Here is a 27,890-nt window from a genome sequence, read left to right on the forward strand (position 1 = left end):
AACCACTTGCGCCACCAGGGAGGCCCCAAGCTTACTTTAAAAAGGCTAAGAACCAGTGTATTAAATTCTACATTTGTTTTTTAATACAGATTGGCTGGAGGGAAAAGGTTCTGGCTGAGGGTCATCCTCAAATTCATGTTCACATAAATGATTATTCATTTTAGATGAAAAATGTTAATATGCTAATTTATGCAAGTTAAAAAATATTTTAAGTGCTGTACAGCAGGAACTAACACAACATTGTAAATCAAATATACTCCAATAAAAATTAGTTTAAAAAAAGTATTTAAAGTGCATATTAAATATATCTTTTGGACAAGTAAAACTAAAAAGCAAGTATTTTAAGTAAGTTGTACGTAGTTTTAAGACTAATGACCATAAAGACAAAAATAAGAGAATCTTTGACAAATGTGAAGTTAAAGCACATTTTATTTACTGACAGATTAAAAACCATAGCTCCAGGTAGTGCAAAATACACCACTGAACCCAATTACAAAGAACTGGTGTTAATACACAATGTTTAAGCAATGCTACACTTATTTTTGGCAAAGTGCTGTATTGTTTAGTCTGTGTATAAAACTGACCATCTATGATCTAATCAGTATAAAAACCTTCTATAAAAACAGAAAAAAATATTTAGACAGTGGCTCAAGAAAACAAGCTGCCATTTGTGCATAGATTGATGTACAGTATATAACCTAATCAAATGTCCCTTTTGAGTTTTCAAGTTGTCGAAAAAAAATTGTGTCCAGAAACACATCAAGAAGGCACATAGTACAACCTACAAATACTCTTCAGTCTCTAGAACTGATGCCCTGCCCTTGAAAAGCGAATGTGTTCACAATTTTACTTGAGAAAAAAACAAACAACAACAACAAAAAACCAAAGCCACTTAAAAAACACACACACAATTACTGATTAAGGTTCCAAACCTCTGGAGGAAAACACAACCAAAAAGCAAGCAAAACCACTCATACACAGCAAGCCTGGAAACACACACATCCCACCTCCCCAAGTACTGGTTTGGTTTTTAGAAGCCCTCCTAGAAAACAAGTACTAAAACTTCAGGCAAATACTGAGCAAAATTGGGCATTTAACAATGACACAATTTAAAAAAAATGTTTTAAGGAAAATTCTCAATGACGCACAAAAGAATATCCACTTAAGCTGCCTTCCTTGGAACAGTAACTTCTCCTCCCACATAAAGGATACTGTTGCAAATAGGAAAAGATATCCTTATCTGTATGCTTTCCAGGACCTCTTTCTCCACCCCAAATCACTGTAATTGGTGTCACATTTCAAGTGAAATTGGTACATGGCAAGGCTGACACCACTGTATGTTTTCTAAATAAAGCATTTTATATAAAACTTTAAGCATTCAGTAGGTAAGGATGCCATTTATAATAACCAACAGGGCCGACGGCAGTGAACCTATCCATGATAGTAGCCCAACTTTTCAAAGAATTTAACCAGTATGTATGGGACTTATAAAATAAAAACATAATTTTAAGGTAACATTACAAACATATGCTAGTATCTCCAGTACAAGGAGCAGTCTCTTAACTGATTCTAAAAACAAAAACGAATATTTGGAAACTCTTGAACTTTCTCCACTAAGCTATTTAAATTTAAATGTCTATCTTCTGGTTGGAGTCCTTCATTTTTTTGGGTTGTTTGTTTCCAACTCAAAGAAAATGAGAATAAGAAAGATACCCTTCTTTGCTCTCTTTTCTTAAAGAGTATATAAGACAATATATTCCCTTGAGGAGGAAGAGAAATAGCAGAGACACCCAGATTCAAGGAAGACATAGAGATTACAAACCAGTGTACTACACAGATCTGAGAAGTAAAAACATTAGGCAATGCTGAATGGCCCTCTCAAGTTTTAAGTAAACTGTCATCTCACTAGAATCAAAGTACTGATACAACATGGAAGGTATGTAAACAGGAACAGTTTGCATGGGAACTGAAAACATGCACAGGAAATGAATGTTAAAAAAGCTCCCTGGAACAGTAAGTAAAAAATCCAATCACTTTGCACCTGCTGCAAAAAATTCCCCACCCACCCAAACATATATTATAAATTGCCACAGAAGATAAATAATGGGTGGTTAATCTTCAACTTATGGTGCAGTACATAATCAAACTAAGTGCAGAAGAAAAAGTAATAAACATAGGATATACATTATAAAATGTTTTATTAACAAAAAACACAAACTTTGAGAAACATGGTGCATTATAAAAACTAAGAAACTCATTCATGAAACACTGCTGTGTGCACCACATATTCCAGACTTTTTCCAAGTAACATTCTATATTATCAGTTTAGAACAGAGCGCACTAAATTCAAAGGGGTCTTATTTCTCACTGCTTAAATTTTTAAGGAATATGCACTAAAGCACATTGTAAACCACTAATATGTACAATAGCAAAAATCATAAACTTATAATAAGCTGCATTTCAGCCATGTTTCAAAGAATACTTAACAGTCAACATCACTCTCTTACTATTGGTCTTAACGTCTCGCACATAGTAGATCCCTAACAAACATCTAATGACCAAGAACTTCAACTGCATTATATAACCACTTTCCTTAATACTTACATGTGCCAATTTTGGACAGAAACCTTAGATACTGATACAGAAACGACAGTATGATATCACGGATGGTGTGCGGTAACCCTTACACTGAAAAAACATCGCAAAGACTGAAATCATTTGTTTTCCAGGTACGAAGCATAAAAAACTTGGCCCAAATAAGGCAAACAAAAAGTCAGTAACTGATAGAGATGTATATGTATTTAAGGTATTAGGAAATCTGAAAAAATAATAGTAAAAAAAGACCATTGCAGTTTTATATACACGTCTGTTCACGCTGCCAAACAAATTCTCATGGCTGAACTCCTTTAACTCATGAGGTACTAACAACTTGCATTTAATATATGAAAAAAAGAGACCCCCATGTATTCAGAGGCTTACATCTATGCTCAGGTTAGCAACATACGGCCCTTTTAACAGTCATGGTAGAAAACATACACACCTTCATGAAAACTCTACCGTATCTCCCAACTCTGGTAAACACAAATAGTAACAAAATAACTTCTAGCTCAGTTTGACAAAAGTTTACAGACTTGGCCTCTTATTAGAAGACAAATAAATAAAGGGGTAGCTGAGATGGAAGGGGACTAAGGAGAGAAGGGGGATCTAGACTCTTGTTCTAAAGAGACATTCCTGGCCCTTCGGCACAGCCAGTGGACGAACAACCTACCACCACCACCTAACTAAGCTATTTGAACCTCTGCTGACTCCACATACCCCAGTCTAGTCAGAAAAGAGCACAGCTCTTGGCTTAAAAAAAGTCTCCCATGGTTGCCTGCATCCAACTGCTACAGGGTTACTGAAGAATATACTAATACTTCATATAACTATATGCTGCTTTTGCCCTTGACAACACTGTATAGCCGTGTACTTATTTAATTAGGGTTGCAGAGGAGATGGAAAAATAAGCTATTTGACTATGAAGGTGATAGTACTGCTCTATGTAGAATGTGCTTTGGATTGTAAATACGTTTAACTTAATTTCAGAGGAAGCTGGTGACAGTGCAGATGGCTCAGCGAAACCCATTACAGCCGCTAGACAATAAAGTGAGAGGCTGGAGGTAAGGAAATCCATTTCCTCTGCGACAAGTGAACTGGCCTCTGTGTGAACGGAGCCCCGCCCCGGCCTCGTCAGCATCGCCTGAGGAGCAGCTGTGGCAGCGGAGTTGCCACAGCCCCACCCCCATCACCAGACTCGGCAGGGAGGCCCCTGGAATCTCACGCAAGGACCAGTTCTCGGCAGCCCCACTTCAAGTCAGTATACAGTCCTCCCAGCAACTGTGAGGGCGGTACGCACCACTGCTCCCCCACTGGTGGAGGAAACAGAGGCCAAAGTGGTTAAAGGTTTTGCCCGAAGCCCGAGTTAAAACAAAAATATGAAAACTCAAGGAAGCCAACCTGTCACCCTTCATTTAGATGCTACGAAGAGATGTCACCAGGGATCCCCTTCACCCTTGCTTGCCACTCGGCAGGACAGTCTCCGTGGCAGAGGATCTATCACTGCATCAGAAATATAAAGCCTCTCTCTTCCCTTCGGCACATATAAATAGGAAGTCACTCAAGTGCCAGGACAAGTACTTCTGAATTTGCAGCTGATGTGAGGTGGCGAGTAGGCAGAGCTGGCAGGAAAGAATCCAAACAAACAGCAGACCAGTGGTTTAGTTATGGACACACGTTTTTTCAAATGTAAGTTCACAGGTCTAATTTAATCCCTCTGCATGTGAGACGAGTGCTGCTGTCCCACGATGCCTGTAATGTCTGTACCATGTCTCACAGTCACATCGGAATTACTGAATGTACTGTTCGCTAACACTTAATGTACCTGAACTCCAAAACGAACTGTATGGCTAATCTGGGAAATAAAAAACCCATACACACAGAAATATATCAAGTTTTCTTCCAGAAGAAAGTTCAGCCATAATTCCATTATATCTGTGGCAACCACATCACTTGTTAATGCTCATGTTAGTGTGTAAAAATGTATTCGCTATATACAGAAAAGATTATCAAGTACTGGTCAATAAAGTGTACGGCTGACCCTGAGAATAAATTTCTGCTTACTCAAAAGATTGATTAATACCAAATAAAATGAAATTGAAAGATGCCTATTCTCATACTTGGGAAGAAATCTCTTTAAATTGCTAACTTGTGTACACTGTAATAGACTTAAAGACATTCCCAAACACTAAACACTGTAATTGTATTGATATGTTTCCAAAAATATTCTGAAAAAATTTACAAAAAAGTAAATGTTAAGAGCAAGGCATTACGTGATACACAGCATGTAAATCTGGTCTTCAAGATAGTGTCTAAACATACCAATAAAACTGTGTGATTGGTCATCAGTTGTCTGTAAAGAGACAGCATATTCATCGTCCATACACACACATGCACACACATATGCACAAACCAAGAGAAACCAACCAAACACACTTGAAATTCTTAGTAATTGTACTGACGTGGGCAGGGCTGATGGACAGCCCAGCCATTGTGCTTGATTTGCCGAGAGTGGCAATCCCTGGTAAGATTTTGGCGACGAAGGCTATTTCTGTTCAGAGACTGTCTTTCACTGTGTTCTTTTATCCACTGGGAAGGGCGAAAGCTCTTGGGTTGCTCCAGAAAAGCTGTATGAGCAGCAAGAGCTGCAACATAGCAATGAATGTGCTGCCCCATTTCATTCTGAGCTTCCACTCTGAAACAGAAAAAAATGGGGGTGTATTAAGTAACAGAGTATGTTATTAATGAGACTGAAAAAGCTACCTGGCAATTCAATTTGCGATACTAATTTGGTTATGGTTGAATGAGAGCCTAGTGTCTCATGGCTGACAGACAAGTTTATATTTTGTGACCACACTGACTGATAATGGTAGAAAGGAGAAGCCAACTTCCAATCGAAATAGGCCATAGAATCCACAGGTGGTTAATTAAGTGGGCTGTATTTTTTAAAAAATGCTTTACACTTTGAGTGAATTTCAGTTATACACCAAACACATTTATATAAGCTTCCTAGGAGGGGAACTAACGTGTGTTTTAATTCTCACTACAACCTTAAAAGGAAACTATTTTAACTCCCAGATTTTACTGATCAGAAAACTCAGGCTCGGAGAGGTTAAGGTCACAATTACTAACTGACTCGACCAATATTCCAACATAGGTCACACTCCAAAGACCATGGTTATGAGGCAGGGTTGCTACTGATGCCCCGCGCCAATAGCACCTTCACAGGTGTTTTCTGTCTATAAGTAAAATGTTCTAGGAAACAAGCTTTAGATCTGTATTTACTAGAAACATGCATAAGGAAATTCTACTCATTTAAAATTCTCAGTAAGAAGCTACCTGCTTATTACAGAAAACAATTCTAAGTTTTAAACTTATATCACAACAGGGCACATTTTGTAATGGCATTTGCATAGCAATGTTATAAAAACCCTTAGGGAGAACACAATCTTAAAATATGGCTACAAACCATATAATTATTACATGTTTTCTATATTAAAAGCTAATCAATAGATCTAAACTATATTTACACATAATGAAGAACTTCAAGATTTTTAAGGGTTATTTTACACAGGAAAGGCAGTTATATATTCTGCCTATAACCACTAGAGGAAAACACAATGATCTTTTAATATATTGTTTTTATTAAATGGTAGAATTAAAGCAGGTCACATTAAGAAACTAATAGAGAGCAGTTAAAATAAAGACAGCGGTTTTTAAAAGGTGGGTGCCTTGAGTCCGTCGCCTCCCTGCTCAGACTGATACACATATCACACAGTCTCAAAGGGAATATACTTACTCTGTGCCAGTGAGTCTTATAAGCAGCTTTTCCTGGCCCTACAAATGTTAAATGGTGAACTATTAAATCACTAGTAAGGTTTAAAATGCTATTTAATTTTACTATTAGTATGTGGTCAACTTTTCTTTATTATAACTGGTTTACTATGGGTCATTAAAGGCACATGTATTACTTAATTCAAGATTATGATAGCACATAAACCTTCACAAACAATATTTATAAAGGCTAAAATGCAATAAAGTACATACTCTGAAGCCCATCTTTAATTATGAAGCACCTTACTTTTATGTGCTTTATGGTAATCTCTTCAAGGATAGACAGGATGGAAACAATCTAACTTTTGAAAGACATATGATTTATTTCTTGCTCAGAAAATACAAATATTTACTACAGAGCCATCCTCCTAATTTTGGTGACATCTTATTTCTATCTTGATGTAGTGGGCCTTTCTTATAAGAATTTCAAATCCAAATATAAAGATGTTTAAAAATGTTTAATTATTATAAAACTATAAACATTTGCAGTACTTTCTTATGTTCAAAAAGAATTCATATAAAATTGTGTTCATTTGATCCTTTATTTAACTACCCTATGTGTTATATCAAAACATATAACAAGATACAGTAACAAACAAGATATAAAAAAATGAACATTCTCACTGCATCAAAACTGCAAACATAACCAGATGCAGTGCAAGGTCCTGAACTGGATGCTGGTTTGGACAAACTAGATGAAATATTCTGGACTCTAGCGGGCAAATCTGAGAATGGTTTGTGTAGTTGATGTAGTAAAATTTTACTGGGAAAAAAAAGGTAGAGATCATTGCCTAAGGAAGCAGATTATAAAATAGTACATCCAGCTTGATGCCATTTAGGTTAAAATGGTGTATGTACCTGTGCATGGGCACATTCAGAAAGAACAATCTGGAAGGATATGACCTAGAGTCTTAACGGTATTCATCTCTTGGTAGTGAGAACGTCATTTAAAAATTTTTTGCATTTTCTAATCTTCTGTAGTGCACATGTACTGCTTCAATAATAAGCTGTCTACAAAGCTGCTGAATACATATATGCATACACACACAATTAAAAAAAACACTGAAACGTAAATATGCAAATGTTACTAATTTAAAGGGGATATTAATCACGCTAAATTCTCAAGTGGAATTCCTCAAAGATGAGATCAAAATCAGGGTGGAAAGAATTTCTAAGAACTGAAGAAATTAATTTGCATCAACTGTAAAGCAATTAAATCAATACCGCCTCCAAAAAGTTATATTTTAAACTTTTGTTGGAATGCCTGAAACACTAACCTCTTGATAAATTTATAGTGTGGAATAAAGTGCCAGTTAACGTAACATGTCCCATCAAAGATCTTACCCAGTATAAAGCCTGGGTAACTATATAAGCAAATTGTTTTTCAGTTTGGTACAAGTGTATGTTTAGCCTCATTCAAGATCATCTACAATATTGAGACTTGAGAGTGCAGCAAACTCTGGTAAAGTTAACAAATTAATGAGCTGTCTGGGCTTTGTTTATATTTGGCAAACAGGAAATAGAAGATATATACAATGGTCTAGTTAGTAGAGTTGGAGCCTGGACAATCCAAAAAGAGGCCTTTTGGATGACAGCACGAACCACAATTCACCTGTTCCCTTGACAGGTACTAAGGGAACTAAGTCAGTACCAGCATCCTGCAAATACTTTATTACCATAGGAAACCTTCCACTAACATGCATCACGAACTAGCTGGACTTTGAGCTAATTAACATGGCCATGAGTTTTATTTTAGTGGGTGGGAGCGATCTTGAGTATAGTCTCTGAATAAAGGCCACAGACTGTGAGTTTGTTTTGGAACATATCACTGACCAGGCACCCTCCCTAAACCTTTCCAGGCCCTCAACCTATCTGCCATTCGAGCAGAGCCTTTCAGACCACTTGGGACACCCATATAACAGCAAAACATTGTTTGGGTATGAAATCTTTCCTCTGTAAGGCAGATAACAACTCTCTGAGCAAAATGTTTTGGTAAATCTGCCATTTTGCTTCATGCTTAAGATTCCTCAGGTTTTAAGGTTAAGCGCCATTTGATGTGACCTAGTTAGGACTACTTGGAAGATCATAAGAGATTTATTTTAAGATATACTATTCTTGTCGAATTTGATGCCCCAAATAATCCAGTCTATAAAGTGCCAGAGTTATATTCTAAGATACTCAGCAGAAACGCCAGTCTTTTCTTTCCATTCAGTAGCATGATTTTATAAACGAGACAGCTCTCCATTACGTAACTGGGGCCATGCTATAACTCACTGTTTTGAAAATCTAAAATGAGTAAGTTTTTTCATACCATCAACCACCTTGTGCACTAGGCATACACTTTCATGAATCTCTATAAGATTACTTTGCATCTTCTAAAAACTCAGCTTTGAACTGTAGTAGAAATAAATAAAATGCATACTAAACAGACTGTCTGTGGAGAGAGCAACGTACCTGGGACTGCTTGGGTTATGAAATTCCTCAGTCCCACAGTGGGCCTCACCGAGGCTGGGGCAGGGGTTATGCACAGCATAGACAGACATGCTGGGGTGTTCGATGAGAAGGTTTTCCATAGGACTGGTTTCCACCTTGATAGTGGTTAATCCACCTGCAGTAAAACATGGGGGAGGGGTGATAAACCAGCTCTCCTCCATCGGACAGGACTCAAACTGGAGGAAGCAGGAATCACTTGTATCACTTAAGCACTCAAGAGATGCAGGTAAACAGGAAAAGACTGAAGGGTGCTCGGTAGGTGACTCTTCACTGATGTCTTCTTCTTCCTCGTCTTCTGCTGCTGAGAAACCAGTGCAAGTGTCTAGATCGTAGTCCACACACGTCGTTGAAGTCCCATGGGATAGGAGTATCACATTGATATCACATCAGAGCACAGAAAAAGAAGAGATGATGCTGTTAGCTGATGCTCACATTCCTCCTTTTACTTAGGTCAGAAACAAAACCATTCATATTCACTCATAATGATTATAATTTCTCAGCACCTAGTAGGTGTGTGCATATGTGTGTGTTGGGGGTGTGTGTATCACTGTACGGGATGGATTATGTTGGTTTTGCAGGAACAGTTTTTAAGACTGTTTCTATTCTGCTGAGTAAACACATAATGCGCCAAATGGGTTACTGCTTGTCTAGTATGAGGATTTTCTATTAAAGTGCCTCTGATTTGATCGGGGTGTAAGAGCTGCAAAACTGCAAAGTCTGACATCAAACAATCTCCGACTGATCATCTGGCACAGAACGCTTCCTGCAATTTTTTTAGACAAATTCTTGTTTATTTACTTTTAAGGCTTAAAAACCTTCAGAGTTACTGGTTTACTTATGCAAAAACTAGATGCAAGAGTTTCCAGTTTTGCTGTGATGATTAACGGCTAAGAATACCCTTACCTATGAAGTCAACAAGAATCCATTCATCATCTTCTTTCTCACTAAATTCTGGTTCTTGGTTGGAAGAAGTATTGACTTCACCCACAAACATTTTATTCAGTCTCTGAAACATTGTTAAGGCAAGATTGAGACTTTGGCTGGATGTCTTTATAGCTGAGATTTCAAAAACCTGTCTTCTGTCAGCCTGATGGCACTGACAGGGGATTAAAGTGCACAAGTTGCTTATTCAACTTAGGCGAGAAGCAAGAAGAGTCATCATTCCTAAAATAAAACAGAAAAAGAAGGTTATTTCAAATCAGCACGTTTATGTAATATGTGTACGTGGTTTTAAAATACACACACATATCCCCACCCTTAGAAAAAAGCACATGCCTTAGCCTACAGCTATGGCTCTTCCCTTCTTTCAAACACAAGATATGCAATATCTCTTTTTTACAAACATTATGAATCGAGTACTCCAATACAACCTGTAAATATCTCAAAATGTGCAATAGAAGGGGTTGGGTTTTTTTCACATCTGTGCTTTCATAATAAGGGATAAATTTGAACAACGTATGTCAACTGAAATACTACATTTCTGTAAGTAGAGCAAAGACTAGGTATTCATGGTCAACTGGCCAGAAGCTGCCAAATGAAGCCAGCAATAGAGGCCAGTGAGTGACCACTACCACGCCAGGCCCTCACCTTTCCCTGGCACCTTTTCTCCGTTCTGTTCTTGTATATGATCGTTAAGCACACCTAATTACATTTAAAATCTGCAAGTACTTTGACCTTCAAAACAATTCCTACAGCTGGCATGGAGAAAGTCACACTGTAGAAAACTCAGGTGAACAGCCACCAGAACTGGAAACGACCACTGTGCCTGGGTTCAAATGCTGGCTCTGTGGCTTGTGCCCTAAGCGTAAGGAAGTCACACTATTTCAGGAGGCAGTGGTTCTACCTCATGGAGTTCTCAGTGAGGAACTCCAGCCTCATCTGATCTTATTCCAGAGTTCCAGATTTAAATATCCATTTCTGCCTGCCTACCTGATGGGCATATCAAACCCGCAAAATAGCAAAGAGATCTTTTTTTTTTTTTTTTTTTTTTTGTGGTACGCGGGCCTCTCACTGTGGTGGCCTCTCCCGCTGCGGAGCACAGGCTCCGGACGCGCAGGCTCAGCGGCCATGGCTCACGGGCCCAGCCGCTCCGCGGCATGTGGGATCTTCCTGGACCGGGGCACGAACCCGTGTCCCCTGCATCGGCAGGCGGACTCTCAACCGCTGCGCCACCAGGGAAGCCCACAAAGAGATCTTTTAATTGTCTCCTACAAACATACTCAGGCACACTTGCCCTTCGCCCTCTACTCAGGAAGGAGAGGCGGCAGCATCTAGCAGTTAGTCAGGCCCAAAGCCTAGCCCGCAGCCTCGACTCCTGTTGATCCTAAGCCCCGCACCCCACCCCTCATCCAAACTCCCAGCAAGTCCTGTTGACTCTAGCTGCACACTTGGCTCGAATCCCCCTACTTCTCGCCACCACTCTCACCCTGGTTGAAGCCAACTGGTGTCTCTCCAGACTCTGACAATCACCACTCCTAGACAGTCTCCCAGATCCTACTCTTGTCAAATGAGATAGTGCAGGCAACCTACTCAGCAAGGCACTTGGTACAAACTTCTCAGTCAATGTCAACTATTAGTCACAGATATTTGCTGAGCACCTATTACGGGTCAGGCCGAGCGCTCAGTGCCGCGGAGGCAGCGGTGGACAAGGCCCTCCCATGGCAAGTGCAACAACCCGGCGTGATGAGTGCCACGTGAGGAGAAGTACCAGGTGCTCCTCAAATCCACACGGGCAGAGGTCAGGCAAGGACACCTGAAATCAATGACTTCAATTGTGAACGGCTGAGAAGCTCAAGAATAGAGGAAGGAGGAGAAAGAACACTGAACATGTGCAGATGAGTGAGAATGTGGCGCCTTCTGCGTGGCTCAAGATCCAGGTGGACGGTCGTGAGAGCGGGCTCGGAGGCTAAGCGGGGACCAGATCCTGCAGGACCTTGTAAGCCAGAAGTCAAGGGGAGGGAAAAGTCAAGGATGCCCCAGGTCTTTGGCCTGACCAACTGGGGGGATGGTGGGATAGTTCAGTGGAAGAGGAACCGTGTGGAGGTACAGGCTGTGCACTCTGGACACATGGAATTGTGGAAATCTGCAAATCCCACACCGGGGATGTCTGGAAGGCAGCTGAGTACAGGACTCTGCAGTCCAAGAGCGTGGTGTCTGCTGGGGGCACAGATTTGGGAGTTATCAACACAAAGGGGATGACAGGAACCATAAGAGTGGGTGAGACCATCCAGGGAGTGTCAGTCTTGAATCCCTAACTTCAGCCTCTTGACATTTCACTTTCAAGACAATCTTTAGCTGTAAATGTAGTTCGACTCTGTAGCTGATGAGGCTCCTGGTTCAGTTCTTTATGTGCACACTGCAGGCTACTGCCCATGTGCAGTACTACAAATGTGTGCTCAAATAAACGGCATTGGAATACTTCTGTGGTCACAATCTGTCATCCTCAGCCATTCATTATGAAAAGCGGGTAAACAGGAAGTATCACTTGCATAACCAGTCTTCCTGAAACGCTTCTGGAAAGCAACATGGCCAGAAGTCTGGAGCTCTAGTACGAGAACACAAAGTCAGCTTTATGTTCCATGTAAGAGAATTTAGAAGAAAAGTGGGCTGTGTAATTGGCCTGACATATCCCAAAAGATGACCTATCCCATGTGTAAACAGCTGATGAGCTGATGAGCTGATGTGTAAATAAAGGTTTTGAGCATATATGCTAGGAGGGAAAAAAGATATTTGCAAAATCTTTTCCCCATTTCTCTTAAATTATCGAGGCAGGTATTGGCCCCAACTACAATTCTGTGTCTGCTGACCCGGTTAGGAGAATAATGCCAATTCTCCAGAGTACAGGGCTGGACTCAGCCCCTGCACCAGTGAGAGCTGCTGGGTGGGGAGGGAGCACCCCACAGGAAAATCTTGCTCGTCTTGAATGAGCCCTTATCCCCCAAATGTGATGCCACATGAGGTAAGTCACTGGGGCCCAGGCCACTTAAGTAGCAGCTGCAAGGCAGAAAACATGCTGGGGCCACTGTGGTTGGGCAGCTGCAAGTTCCTAACTGCAAACTGCACCCTCTGGCTGCAGCTCCAAAACCATAACATGGAAGCCAGGTTTTGCCTGGAACACACGCAGCTCTGCCACAGGAAAGGTGTCTCTGGAGGAGCTTTCCATGGGACGGCACAAGTCAATCTTCTTTCGGTTTCCTGAAGTGAGGTTGGTCTAACTTTGCAAAGTTCCTTTGGCCCTGCTTTCTATAGCTGTCACAAAGCACCAGTAGCTGTTGGAGAGACCCCAATACACTAAAATTGTCCAGTGAGGTGGCTGCCAGGAACATTAGGTGAATGAACATTTGAAATGTGACTAGTGTGACTGAGAAACTAAATTTTTAATCTTATTTAATTTGGGATATATTAGGTTAAATAAAATATATAAACAAAATTAATTTCACCTATTTCTTTGCCCCTTTTTAATGTGGCTACTTAAACATTTAAACATGCATATATATTTTCATTGGACAATACTGTTTTAGAAAAATCTTTCTAATGTCTTGATGGCCTATCCTCACAATGACCCAGAGACTGTCCCTACCAAGGCACTGCTACTCTTGACCTTGGCTCCCACGCAGGAATGGAGGCTCTCCATGGGGCTGGTTCTATGTGGAGCTAAAAGGCAAAGCAGAACTTCAGACTTCCTCCTCACCACATACCACTGACTTCTTCATATTCACAACTCTAGGACAATGATAAAAGTAAAGTGAAAAATTCCAGAGAAAGCAGGTGTCCTAAGAGGACACATTTACAAACACAGCTCTGCAATTTAGGAAGGAGGGAGAGGAATGAAGGCTAGGTTAGGCGGCGCTGCTGTTCTCTGGGGCACCTGCAAGCCTGGCTGTCTCACCCCAGTGGAGAAAAGAGACAAAGTGTCTGGTCCCCAGCATTTCAAGAAGGCAGCTTTGTCCCTCTTCTGCTTGGCTCAAAATACCTCCATTCCCTCCCTTTAAAAAAATGTCTTTTTCATTATAAAATGAACCAAACCACATTTAGAAAGTTTGGAAAGTAAATAAGGAAACTAGTTATTATTCCATGCTTTGTTGCCATCATTGTTAACATATTGTACATTTTCTTCTACAGTTTCTTTTTATCACAGTTGTAGGCTAATGCATGTGCAATTTTGTATCCCGCTTTATTACCTAACATTTTATCATCAATGTTTTCTTTTTTTTTTATCATCAATGTTTTCATATTTCATGAGTAGAAATGCTCTGTGGGCAGAGAAAGATGGCTGAGTTTAATACTTATGGGGTACAGCATTCTAGTTTGAGAACTCAGAAAAGGAGTTACTAGTCTGGAAGAGCTTGTTCGTGTGATTTATTTTCTCATTTTTGAGACAAGCAACCAACCTAGAGGCCGCATGGCTTTGTTTGTAATCTTGATTCTGCTCCCCGGAACTTGTGTGTACTTAGGATATATAGTAACTTCTCGGTGCCTCAGTTTTCTCAGGGTAGTGCCATTGTGAGGATTAAGTATGTATCACTTAAAAGCAGGCACACAGCAGGCACCATGTAAATATTAACCACAAGTTCACTTCAAACCAGTTGTATGACTGAGCAAGTCACTTAGCGTCCTTGGGTCTGAGTGTCTTTATCGACAAAATGTTTATATAATAATTAGAGCTACAATGTACTGAATGCTTATTATATGTGACAGACTTGAGGTACTTATTTGTCCCATTTGACTAAAAGGAAACTGAGGCTCAGAAATTAAGTAACTTGCTCAAAAGCGACAGAGCTGGTCAGGGCTGGGGCCGGCATTAGAGTGTGTGTCTGGTCCCAGGAGCCTTGCTCCCCCCTGCCCTCCGCCCTCCCACCCCCACCCCTCCAGCACAGGATCTCTCACGCTCCTTCCAGCCTCAACTCTGGCTCTACGAACTTCAGAGAACAGCACTTTGCTGTTGGTTTTGGCCGCCAGTAGGCGGCTCCAAAACAACATTTTAAATTAAAAAAAAAACAACAAAAAAACCGATGATTTAACTTCTAACTATGTGTACAGTTGTGGCTTCTTGACAGTTTTGAAATATCAAGTGGCTAAATTAACACATCGTCATCAAAAAAGCAGCCTCAAAATGATCGTTCTCTCACTAGCTTATAAAAATAAACATGCTGATTCGAGTGATTCTAAATAAATTTTAAACTGCATTAAAACCAAGCCAAGAAAGTTGTCCTTGCTTGGTCCACTCTACCCAGCCTATTCAACTGGCTACTAGGGGGTTATTCTCCCCAGGATCCACCAGGTTGGCTCTGAAGGCTGAATGACAGTGGACAAAGACAGCAGTAAGTGGTAATTCATAGCCTGTTAACCTTAAATTTGGAACGTGGGACCATTCCCAAGAGAACTATGAGCAAGCGATGGAGCATGCACAAAAAAGAACAAAAGACAGGATGGAAAAACAAACGAGACCTTAGTCATAGAAATTAGTAAGGTCCTGGTTCCAGGCAGGAGCCTTTGAAAATTATGCTGCCAGTTCAGGATTACAGAGGCTGTGACTTAAAAGCAAAAGCTTCCTAATGCTTTTCACATCTGCAATGAAATATATATTTCAATTACCAAACAAGTGATTTCAAGATCTTGGGGCACCTCATTATTACCTCTGTTCAATGATCCCATGGGTCACCTTCCACTCCCCTTTCCCAAAACTACTTTGTATTCAGAAAAGGTTCTTTTCCGAATGATGGAAGGGGGGAGGGGAGCTCTTCCTAAATCTACTCTAAATTGGAATTAACATAGAAGATAATGAGCAGGTATAATTAGGAAATACAATAAAAACAAGGAATCCCTAAGTAAAATTCATCTGCAACCTTTTGAAGAGAAAAACCAATTCCCTTTAACTGTCTGTGTGGTCTTGAGTAAATTACTCAATCTCTCTGGGCCCTCAGGTTTCCTATGCGTAATACAGCCTACTTCAGCGGGTTATTGTGGGAATCAATTTGAGATAACGCACGTAAAGTCCTCACATAGTATATGGCACATGAGAAGCACCCCATCAGCGCGAGTGATCAAAACGATGAGGGTTTTAATTGTGATGGGCAGGGAAACTGCTCTTTCCACACGTGCAACCTCAAATAGTGATGCGGAAGATCAAGCAGGGTCAAGGAACATGCAACCGACAGGCGGACACTCGGCGGGCGCCGGTCATCGGGTAACTGAGCCGCTGCGCTGCCGAGCGCGACCCTGCGCTGGGAGGGCTGCGGGAGGAGCAGCGGCGGAGCCGCGGGCCTCGGGGGGGATGCGTCCCGGGGCGGCGGCCGCGCTCGCTCCTGCGGAGCCGGGGGCTCCGACGCCGAGTCCCGAGCGGGCAGCTCCAGTTCAACGGCGAAGGGCAGGAGGAGGAGTGGAGGGGAGTGAGGAGGCGGAGGAGAGAGAGGAGGAGGTCCCGCCGCGGCCAAGAAAACAGGCCACGCTCGGGGGAGGGGGCAGAAACCGAACACCCAACCGCCGCCCCTCGCCGGGGCTTGGCCGGCCCGTGTCCGGGCGCCGCCTCCGCCCGCACCCCGGGACCAACGAGGGTCCGCCGAGCGGGTGGGCGGCCGGCCCGCGGCGGCGAGCGGAGGCAGCGGAGGCCGGGACCGCACTGACCGCGGCTCGCGGGCCGGCCCGAGGGCAGGGCGCGCGGGTCGGGCAACGCTGCGGGGCGGCCGGGCGCGAGCGGCCCTGGACGCCGGCCCCGCCCGCACTTACGTGGGCCCGACCGGCAGCAGGACGGGCGGCGAAGGCAGCGGGCGCTCGGCTCGGCGGGGACCGGCGGGAACCGGTGCGCTGGCGGCGCAGGGCGGCTGAGGTAGCTGCGGCTCCCGGACGGCGGGCGCAGGTCTCGGGGCGCGGGGCCGGTCCAGCCCTCCTGTGGCCGCGCCACTGGCCGCCGCCGCCGGCCCGTCTCGTTCCTTTTGTTGTTGTGCAGCTTCGGAACAGCTGATCGGTCGCTGCGACCGCCCGTCGGGCCCGCCCGCCGGGCAGCCCCGCCCCGCCCCGGGGCCGCGCCAGGCCCGGCCCACCAATCGGCGGCGCGGGGGCCCCGGGGCCGCCCTGCTAGAGGTTGTCACTAACGCACGTGACCTGGCGCCGAGCCGGGCGACGCTCTCGAGTTAGAAACAAGCCCGGGCAACAAAGCCCGGTCGCCGAGGGGATAGAAGAGGGGCGAGCGGAAGGGGTGGGTAGAGGGGGTGGTGGTGGGGAGCTGGTACCGGGGCGCCTGGGAGAGAGGAGAGGAGGGGCTGGGGGCGAACAGAAATGGGAACCCGCTGGAGTGTGAGGACGAACTGGAACTGGAAGGGGAGAGGAAGAGACCCGGCCCCAGCTATCCCTTTGGCCACGTGAGGGGCCGAGCGTTTGGGGCGTAAAGGGACACAAAGTGTTTTCTGCTCTGAGAGGAAAATTAAGGGCATTGAGGAGGGTGATGGAGGCCAAAGACTGTGATGCAGGCCCACTTAAGTTCTTGGTCTTCTTAGGATAGAAAGTCTGGGTTCCAGATACAGGATGCTGCCCACCCAACCTCCTTTTTAAGACCAGGAGCCAGGCCCCACCTCGCTGTGGTAACAGACACTGGGAGCTGACTGAACTCGCCTACAAGCTCAGGATTCTACCCACAGGCCAGCAAGGCAGAAGAGGCCATCAGACCAGACCTGAAGGCAAAGACGTCAGGAGCCTGGAGGCCCTTTGCTCCAGAAGACGAGGAGCATCCTGGAGGAAGAAGAGTTCGGAGAGCGGCTGCATCCAGGCTCTCCTGTGACCTAGGGATCCCATGACCTCTATTCTGCTGTTTACGCAGTACAAACTGTGGGCATTCACACGACGCCTATCTGCTCACCGGTTTGTTTGTTTGTTTGTTTGTTTGTTTTGCGGTACGCGGGCCTCTCACTGTTGTGGCCTCTCCTGTTGCGGAGCACAGGCTCCGGACGCGCAGGCTCAGCAGCCATGGCTCACGGGCCCAGCCGCTCCGCGGCATGTGGGATCTTCCCGGACCGGGGCACAAACCCGTATCCCCTGCATCGGCAGGTGGACTCTCACCGGGTTATTTATAGTGAAAGGAGAGTAAGACAGTGGGCTTGAAAATACTTTGCAAACCAAAGCTCTGTACCCGTATAGATGGATTCACTGTCTGGCAAAGGCAAGGGAGTCATTTTGATGTGTCTCCACTCTTAGGTGGATCTTGTTTGGCCTGAGATGCAGTTCTCTAACCTAGGGTGAAATTTATAGCGACCCTCAACGGGTGTATCATACATTAAGTATCTGAAAGTATCTGATTCTCACATTCTGGCCCTCACAAGTATCCTGTGGTCAGTCTGCTTCCAACAATACTGGTTTTAAAGGGTGTAAATCAAAGTGCGGGGGATTGTCTGATACCCAGAAGTAATAACCAAAATTCGGGGGCCATTTGACTTTTTCTCAGAAAGTAGACCAAACGTTTAACTTGGATTTTAGGTTTTGGCTAATCCTAATATTTTCTCTCAAATGTCACTGCTACATTAGGAGCCCCATAATCTCTTGTTTCTTCTTAACAATTCGTGAAGAGACCATCTTCCCATTCAGAACACAGGCATGATGATAATTTTAAGTGTCTAATTTTTAAGAGGTCACACTGAGACCTACCTTTTTCCAACTTGATAAGATTTATCACCATTAAAGACAATGTGAAAGCATACGATGCCTTGTTACGACAGAGGAAACAATGTGAGGTAGATGATTCCAAAGATGGTCACGACAATATCACCATCATGAAGTGAAGTCTGTTTTTATTTCCCGTTGAATCTGGGCTGGCCCTGTAACTGCTTTGACCTATAGAATGTGGCAGAAATAATGTTTGAGGTCTCCCAAGACCAGACATTAAGCAAGCCTGAAAGTTTCTGCTTTGTAGTCTGGGGAAAGCCAGCCACCACATGAGAAGAGCCCACCATGTTGTGAGGAAGTCCAAGCTATGCAGAGGGACCACATGGAAAGAGAGAGATGCCTGACTGGCCCCTAGATGTTCAGCCTGTCTCGGCTGAGGTACCAGACTTGTGAGTGAAAAAGCCCTCCAGGAAGGTCCAAGCCCAGCAGACACCGCATGGAACAGAGATGAGCCATCCTCACTGAGCCCTGCCAAAATTGCAGAATTGTGAGCAGATAAATGATTGTTGTTTTAAGGCACTAAATGTTGAGGGTGGTGGTGGTGGTTTAAAAGCAGCAATAGGACACCAAAACACAAAGCTAAACAAGAGAAAGGCCCATAGCATACAGATCAACCTTCTGTAAACTTCACAAAGCAGAGTTTTGGGGATAATTTTTTTTAATCTTATCTCAGGAGTCATTTGCTTTCTGTTTGCTCTCTTGCTGATTTATAATCGTCCCACCTGGTGCTTGTTTATCCCAGTGTTATACCAAGGGTGGGAGGAGGGGGCGTGGGAGAAGTCTGCTTCTATGAGGGAGGAGTATTTTATCACTACATTGTTTGGAACTGTTGGAGCATGAAAATAATAAAAAGCAAACTGAATTTTAGTTTTTTAATTGTTTTCAAATTCTACACATACACACACACACACGCACGCAGGCACGCACCCACCCACACACAGAAATTAACTGCTTGTTGCCTGCATGTAGAGTGGGTGGCTCCCATTGCCTTTCTCCTTGGTGTGCCACTGGTTTACATACACACGTGCAGTGAGAGTCAGGAGTAATGTCATCTCCACAGCACAGAGCTGTCTGAACCCAACCAAACTGTCAAAGCACACAGCTGCAAACCAGCCTCTTGTCTGTTGGCTGACAAAAGACTCAGCCAGGGCAGACCCAGTGAATCCAACCATCCTTTAATCCACAGGGTAATTCTCAGTGGGTTGCTATAGTACCCACTTCTAGGCTGACCCCCTGCTGTGGGCGTGACCCTTTCCCCATCTGTCAGAGTCCTCCTGTTTGTTTTCCATGGAGCTCAATACACTGCCTTATCTACCCCAACAAAAGAGATTCAACCTCAAGTTTTGCTCTGAAGGACCACAGGGCAGGACCACATTTCTGCCAACATCCAGAAACAGTACAGCTAATACCCCTGCCTCCTGTTAACAAAGGGAGTCTATGGCCATTACCCTGCCAGTTGCATCAAGGCTGCTGAAGAACACTGTTTCCTACCAAGCTGCAGATGGACAACCCCATAGGCTGGCTGCTCAGGGCAACCTTGGAGCAACAAAGCAACAAGTCGTTCAGTCTGTGCTGAGAAGACTCAAAAAATGAAGTGTGCCCAGGTAATTTTCAGTCCGTCCATCAACACATATGGTCTGCTGGGCTTCTACCATCCGTCCAGCATGTTGTCAAGTATCTGGGAAAGACAGAAGGTTTTTTTGGTTTTTTGGGGAGTGTTTTTTGGTGAATTTTGAGAAAACAATCATTTGGAATTCCAGTGAAATCTATTGCCATAAGAGAAAGAAAGAAAGGGTCTGTCTTGGTCTCCAGAAAGCCTGGAACAGAAGGAAGCGAGAGGTTTGGTGAACTCCACTTTCTGAAATAAAAACAGGCAACAGAAATCTAACTGGGCTGCCAGTTACCATCTCAGGAAGAAGTCAGAAATGATACTAGGGCCATTGTGTCCTAGCTTTTCAAGACTCTGGAACCTTTGTAACTCTGGCAGATTCTTTTTTTCTTTTTTCTTTTTTTTTGTGGTACGTGGGCCTCTCACTGTTGTGGCCTCTCCCGTTGCGGAGCACAGGCTCCGGACGCGCAGGCTCAGCGGCCATGGCTCACGGACCCAGCCGCTCTGCGGCATGTGGAATCTTCCCGGACCAGGGCACGAACCCGCGTCCCCTGCATCGGCAGGCAGACTCGCAACCACTGCACCACCAGGCAAGCCCCAGATTCGTTTTTTTAAACCCTGTATCCACACGATGATTAGAAATAAAATCCTTAAAATGAAAAGGGTCTGTGTTCTGGCTGAGGCTCCAGAAAGGAGAAAGGAGGCCGGACCACCTCACTCAGCAGCCAGTGTTTGGGGAGAAGAGATCCCAAGAGCTGTGGTGGCGTGTGCTGGATTGTGAGTGATTGACGACAGTTCCCCAGACCGAGTGTGCTTTCTCCAGTTTCTGTAAAGTCCTGGCTTTTTATTTTCTAGGTGAATGCATAGAAAAGTGTCCAGTTATTTAAAATTATATTAAAACTCATCCTTACAGCAGAGCAGGTGAGTCATCCCTTCATGGATGTGGCCTAGATCTATGATCTAGAATGGCCCTCCATACGCCAGCACACACCCCAGGGAGCCATGAAGCTGAAGAGACCCGCTGGGTGGGGCAGTCATGACCGGTCCCAGGGCAGTGGCAGCCGTTATCTGAAGCGTGTGAGCAGAGGTCTTTTGTAGCTTCTGCTGCTAAAGCTACCTCTTCACTCACACGGCTACTTCTGGGTCATTGCCCAACGGACTGCATGTGCCAGAGGCAGCTCCAGGTGGGGTCTGTAAGCATGAATCACTCTGTTATGGGGACAGCTTGAGCAGAACGTGTCTTGCTGCCCTTCTCAAAAGGGTGACGCAGACAATGTGATTGCTACTTATGTAAGCTGCACACTGCCTGCATAGTCTGCCTATTTAAGGAAAACTTGTTTATTGGGTTATTCTTTTTGCTGGAATTAACTACCTTAAAGATCCACTACATTTTGCAAGATTAATTCGTGTTCTTAAATGTCCACGTTTTTCATGGTTTTGTCCATGAAAACCTTGCTCATCAGAGGCAGGAGGGTTTTTGATTTCTATTCTTTTGGGGTCTCTTTTCCTGTTTACTTCTCTGGAAGGAGTAGTCATATCTCTCCCTTTGTAGCTCAGACAGAAGGGGGGTGTGAATAGTATAGCCCCATAAAGACTGAACATCACCCACCCATTCATTCAGGCCCGCTGTGTTTACAGCATCCATTCATTCATTCAGTAATTATTTAATGAGCACCTACTCTATGTCAAGCACTGGAGATACTGCAGTGAACAGTCTCAGCCCTCAGGAAGCTTCCCTCTAATGGAGGAGATACAATCAGCTGATAAGTATGGAATGTAATGAGTGCTGTGAAGAAAAACAAAGCTGGGTACAGGATTAGAGAGAGGCTGGTGGGGAGGTAGGATGGTCATACGGGCTTCTCTGAGGACAGAAGGACATGAGGGAAGAGGTAGCCCAGGCACCCAGAAGAGCCAGTGCAAAGGTTGCAAGTAGAGAGTCCTTGTGCTCAGGAATAGCGTTGTTCTCGTACTAAACAGTGTCACTGAGAATTTAGCACGCTCTGGTATCTGATGGTTACCTGAGTTGAAGAGGACTGGCCCAGAAATTTAAATTCCTTTGTAGTCTTTTGGGTTTTGGCCACACTTCCACAAAGGTATATAGATCCCTGAGAAGTAACTTTTCGTGTTTATCATTATATCATGGAACTAAATTTCAGAGCCCTAAGAACAAGTGTCACAGAATGGCTCTCAGGTAGTCAATTGTGTGGCATCTTGGGAAGGCAAAACCACTTTGGGGCATGTGCTGTCTGGTAAAGAAGGAAGGAACAGGAAATTGCAGATTTCCTGTGCTGTAGTGGGGATAGTTATTTATCTTCTGAGTGCCTCAGTTTCCTCCATCGTAAAAGAGGGGAAATAATACCTACTTAAGAGACAGTGAAAGCAGGAAAGTGCCTGGGACACGTAAAAGTTTTTGATAATGTTTGTTCTCTTCAGCACATTGAGCTTTTTCTAAGGATTTTACTGTAAGGATTTTACTTATAATCACCTTGTAGAAGTAAGATTTTTTAAAAAGAAAAAACCTAAGCTTAAAAGCATTAATAGCGGGCCTCCCTGGTGGCGCAGTGGTTGAGAGTCCGCCTGCCGATGCAGGGGATACGGGTTCGTGCCCCGGTCTGGGAGGATCCCATATGCCGCGGAGCGGCTGGGCCCGTGAGCCATGGCCGCTGGGCCTGCGCGTCCGGAGCCTGTGCTCCGCGACGGGAGGGGCCACAACAGTGAGAGGCCCGCATACCGCAAAAAGAAAAAAAAAAAAAAAAAAAAAAAAGCATTAATAGCTTTGGAGAACTTGAGTGACCCCAAACAACAAAGTTAAGAGCCAAATACCCTCATCTTCTTTAATAAGTCTATAAGCAAGAACCACAGAGGTGGTCTGAACCCATGTTTGAATTTGTCCCTATGAAGCCTGCATTTTGTATTATCTGAACGTTTAAAACCAGAGTTTGGAAAATAAACCCTTCCCTAGTACACACTGATACACCAGAGTTACTTTACCTCCTCAGACACAAGTGCAATTGAAACTAATTTATCCTGGAAAGTAAACTCCTAGAAACCATATTGTCCATAATAAAGAACAGCATTTAAAGAGAGAAGCAACTGAATTTAATGGTTAAGAGCACAGTCTCTGGAATCAGACCTTAGTGCAAACTATATGATGTTGGGTTTGACCTCTCTTAGCCTCAGTGTCCTCTCCTATAAAATGGGGATGATAAGAATGTCTCATTAGGTGGTTCTGAAGATTAAATAAGATCATGCATGTAAAGCATTTAATATAATGCTGGGTACTATAGTATGAGCTTATTAAAATATTATTAGTGTAACCTAATAACATGTTATTCAATGTTCTTAGTGTAATATTGAGTTCTACAGCCTTCAGGAGAGTGATATTGGGACAGTGGGTCAAGAAAATCCTCTCCAGAAGGTGCATTCTGAGTCAAGCCCTGAGTGATGTAAAGGACAAGATAGGCTCTGTGAAGCTCTGACCAGCGACTCGTAGGAGAGGCAGAAGGAACAGTCAGTGTAAAGGCCACCCCAGCTGTACCTAGAGGACCAGCTGTGTGGCTGGAGGGTGGTGAGGGAGGGAGCAGCGGAAGGAGATGAGGTCCGAAGAGTAATGAGGGAACGTGCAAGCAGGGAGGAGATATTTGGAGTTCATTCTAAATGTGATGGGAAATTAGAGCCTGGAGTTCCAGACATGTTGAGTCTGAAATGCTCTTGGGATATTCAGGAGGAATGTTCCAGGCAATGGAATATTTGAGCCTGGAGCTCGAGGGACAACTGGGGGCTGCTGATGCAAATGTGTGACATGTCAGCTTTTTACTGATATTTAAAGCCATAGAGCTGGATGGAATGACCTAGGGAAAGACTGTGGACAGAGAAGAGGGCTGAGGCCGGCCCAGGCCTCTGACATTTAGAAGGTAGAAGGATAAGGACTATTCAGCCAAGAAGACTGAGAAGGAGCGGCCAAGGAGGTGAGTGAAACCTTAGAGTGAAGTAGCCTGGAATCCAAGTGCTGAAAATGGCATCGGAAGGAACGTGGGACCAACTGCAGAGAAGCTGAGTCTGATGAGGACAGTCAAGTGGCCTCCGGAGCCAGCAAGTTGGTGGCCAGCGGTAACCTTGGGTGAGCAGGCTGGTGGATCGGTGGCTACGGAACCCTGATTGGAAGAGAAGGTTAACAAGCGAAAGGAAAATCACGAGAGAGAGCTAGGAGAGGAGGAAGCAGAAGCAGAATGTCTAAGTGTGTTCGTTTGCTAGGGCTCATAACGAAGTGCCACAGACTGGGTGGCTTAAACACCACTCGTTTATTTCCTCACAGTTCTTGAGGCTGGAAGTCCAAGATCAAGATGTCGACAGCAGAACTGGTGTCTCCGGAGGCCCCTCTCCCTGACTTGCAGATGGCAGCCTTCCCTCTGTGTCCTCACATGGTGTCTCTCTGTGTTGTCTGTGTCCTAATATTCTCTTCTGGTGAGGACACCGGTCACATTGGATTGGGGCCCACTCAGACTGCCTCAGTCAAACCTAATAACTTCTTGAAAGGCCCCTTTCCAAATGTAATCACATTCGGAAGTGCTGGGGCTTATAGCTTCGACACATGAATTTCACAGCAGGGGGACGCTGAACACTAAGCAATTCTTTCTTAGGAATTTTGCTGTGAAGGAGAGCGAAGGAGTGCACTAGAAGTGACAGGAGAGACAGGGAAATTTTGTCTTTATTTTGGATTTTTACTCTGGGAGAAGTTCCAGCCGCTGGTACTGCTAAGTGAGAAAGGCACAGCAGAGAAGCTGAGACCATGGTGCGGGAGAGAGGAAGGAGGTCATTACAGATCAGAGTCCTCCAATGCTTTGAGAGGGGATGGGTTCAAGGGGTGTTAAAGTGTCAGGTCACTAACGCAACCAGGTCACTGACTTGACCCTGAGACTCACTGTCTCACCAACTCCATTTCAATACCAGCAATAACTGTAATAATTCCCCAGGAAAGAAGCAGAGGAAACACGATCACATATGGAATTACAGCTGTCCTGGCTACCTTCTAGCAGTGCACTCAGGGCTCTGCTGGGGTGAGGGGAGACTTGGAGCCACAGAAGGGGAAGGAGGAGAAATAGGTGAGGCTCTATCTGACTGACTGATGAACTGAAACACCCCCAGGAAGTCCAGTTCCAAAACTGGTGGAATATTTGGAATCTGTGACCAGCATTGGCCTATTTATTTGAACTGAGCCGGGCTTCAGGTCACCACCAGTTTCAGCTGGTTACATCATCAGCTTTTCACATGCAGATTGCTACCCTCTTTCACCAGGCCAAGGAGCACGTGGCTTTGTGATTTTGCTTCTATAAGCTCTCTTATCACAGCACGTGTGTGTTGGAGCCCAGATGTTAAATCAATCAGTAAATAAACCTTGGCTTCACATTTTGTACAAAGTTAACTGACACATGGACACACGGTCTCTGAGTTGCTCACTGCCTCTGTGTCACAGGGTCTCTGACTGCAAGCACTTCATTTTTTTTTAAACTGCTTTATTGAGATATAATTCAGCTGTCATAAAATCCACTCACTTAAACTGTACATTCATTGATTTTTTAGTGTATTCAGAGTTGTCAGCACTCCCTTCTTGACACTGTGGTTTTCACCTGAGCAGACAGGTCACGCTCCCAGTGTTGGTACAGCTCTGCTATTTTAGTCATGGCCAGTTCCTAACCTGAGAATATTATCTGAAGGCAAATGTAGATCTGACTATGACTTCCCTGGGGCCTAGTGAGTAGCTGATGAACTGGCCAAGTTCACCAGTGAAAACTACTCAGTGTCTGTTACATGGGCGACTGCTGTGGAATAAATAGACTGAGTGAACAGGTTTTACTACAGTGAAGGATGGACACTCTACTTGGAACTCAGACAGTGGGGTCTTAGTATGTTTAATCCAAATGGCAGAACATCAAATCCCTTGTATTTGTTCCACATCTTCTTACCAACACTTTCCCCTAAATGCTCCATTTCATTATCCTCCAAAGTATTTGTTTTGAAACCACGTATGTCCTCCTTCCTCTCATGGAAACCACCTGTAGCAGCAACCACTGGGGCTGCTGCAAACATTTGTTTTTGATAACAGTGTATTTTGAACGTCTGTGGTTTCAATTTCTATTTTTGTTCCTTACTGTCGTAACTTTTCAATCTCTTCATACCTTTTATGGGTAGTTTTGCTTTTCCCAGGCATTTGCAGTCTGCTGAACGTGTCAGCTACATAAACTGTGAACTAAGAAATTTATAATTTCAAAATTAGTATAATTGTCCAATGACTTACAGCTCTCAAGACGTTTTCATCTACAATATTTAAACTGGTCCTTACAACAACTCAGTGATCAGGAAACCAACATTTCCTGGCTGGCCAGTAGCAAAATTTATAGTAAAAAATGGGTGAGTTGAATTCGAGCCTAGGATTTTTCCCTGTGAGAACACTGGCCATCACATATGACTATGGCTCTCCAACTTCAGCTGAATCAGAATTGTTTAGGGGGCTTAATACAACACAGACTGTGAGCTCCACCCCCAACATTTCTGCTTCAGTAGGTCTGGGCTGGGGCCCAAGAATGTTCTCATTCACACCCAGGCTCCTCCACTTTCTCCTTCGCCTTCCCCTTCTCAGCTTCCCTTGTAGCTACGGGTGGTCATGTGACATATTACGGCCAGTGAGATGTGAGCAGAAGTCTGGGAAAACCTGTGCTTTCCTGATGAAAAGGGACATAGTTGGCTCTTCACCCTTCCCACTTCTTCTTGCTTAGAACTTATATGTAATGCTTAGAGGTACAACAGCATCTATGACCAACACATTGAAACTAGCAGGATAGGAAGATAGGAAGAGGCTGGGTCTCTGACAGCCCTAGCTTGTTTACCTCCAGACTTCTTTTCGAGTGAGAAAAGTAAATCTTTATTTAAGCCAGTGTAGTTGGGTTCTCTGTTACTTGCAGCCAAATACATGCCTACCTGGTACAGAGAAAAAAGGAGGATAGAAAGGTGCATAAGAAGTGGCACTTAACAAGCATTTGTGAGACCCTATTCTGTAGCTGACATTGTGCCAGGTAAATGAGACATGGTTCCCGCCCCTAGGGTGTTCATAGTCAAGGTGAAAAGGCCACCATGTAGATACACAAATAATAATACATGTGACAAGGACAAAGGTAGAAGCAAAATGTTGTGGAAACCCAGAGAAGGAAACGCTACCTAGGGAGGTCAGGGAAGTTTCCCAGGAGGTGACATTTTAGCAAAGTCCTGAAGGATGAATAAAGTTGCCAGATAGAGAAGAGGAAAAAAGAAGCTTTCTTCACTGTGTCCCTTCTCACTCCTACCCTTGGAGGGCCAGAGCCTGGCCTGGCTGGGGGCATGTCGGGACAAGCAGCCAGCAGAGTCAACAGCTATGCAGGAAACTCTAAGTCCAAAGAACCAGGAGGGAAGTTGTGAGGATTGGCAAAAACTCCCTGTAGTGGTCCAGGGAGCCAGAAATCTGGGGCTGAAAGACAAGAGCAAGAGATCGGAGGGCACATGGGAAGGAGCAGGACAGGAGCCCAAGAAGATGGGTGGAGACTTGTTTCTCAAGCAGGTAAGGAACTCAGGGCGCTATATACCCCATTTCATGATTGCTTGTCATTCAACTTCATTTTCACTCTCAGCCCCCATTCTGTTAGGCTTGCAGGAAATTCAGTCTTAGTCCTTCCTGGGG

General features: G+C 44.1%; 1 protein-coding gene across 4 annotated transcripts; it reads right to left on the reverse strand.

Annotated features, from left to right (window-relative positions):
* Positions 1–411: 411 nt before the first annotated feature.
* On the reverse strand, positions 412–16,888 carry TP53INP1 (tumor protein p53 inducible nuclear protein 1). 4 transcript variants are annotated; one of them, XM_060115696.1, is made up of 5 exons: positions 16,648–16,887; positions 14,103–14,174; positions 9,826–10,086; positions 8,884–9,244; positions 412–5,290 (listed from the first exon to the last, which is right to left on the reverse strand). In XM_060115696.1, exons 3-5 carry the CDS (start codon positions 9,935–9,937, stop codon positions 5,041–5,043), a joined length of 723 nt encoding a protein of 240 aa, XP_059971679.1. In that variant the 5' UTR covers positions 9,938–10,086; positions 14,103–14,174; positions 16,648–16,887; the 3' UTR covers positions 412–5,040. The 4 variants fall into 4 exon arrangements, with proteins under 4 accessions (XP_059971679.1, XP_059971678.1, XP_059971680.1 ...); XM_060115698.1 differs by lacking the exon at positions 14,103–14,174 and adding an exon at positions 6,395–6,432 and having other exon boundaries at positions 5,201–5,290; positions 16,648–16,888; XM_060115695.1 differs by lacking the exon at positions 14,103–14,174.
* Between the last annotated feature and the right edge of the window lie 11,002 nt (positions 16,889–27,890).

This window comes from Mesoplodon densirostris, chromosome 13 (genome assembly GCF_025265405.1).
Source record: "Mesoplodon densirostris isolate mMesDen1 chromosome 13, mMesDen1 primary haplotype, whole genome shotgun sequence".
NCBI classification, from domain to species: domain Eukaryota; kingdom Metazoa; phylum Chordata; class Mammalia; order Artiodactyla; family Ziphiidae; genus Mesoplodon; species Mesoplodon densirostris.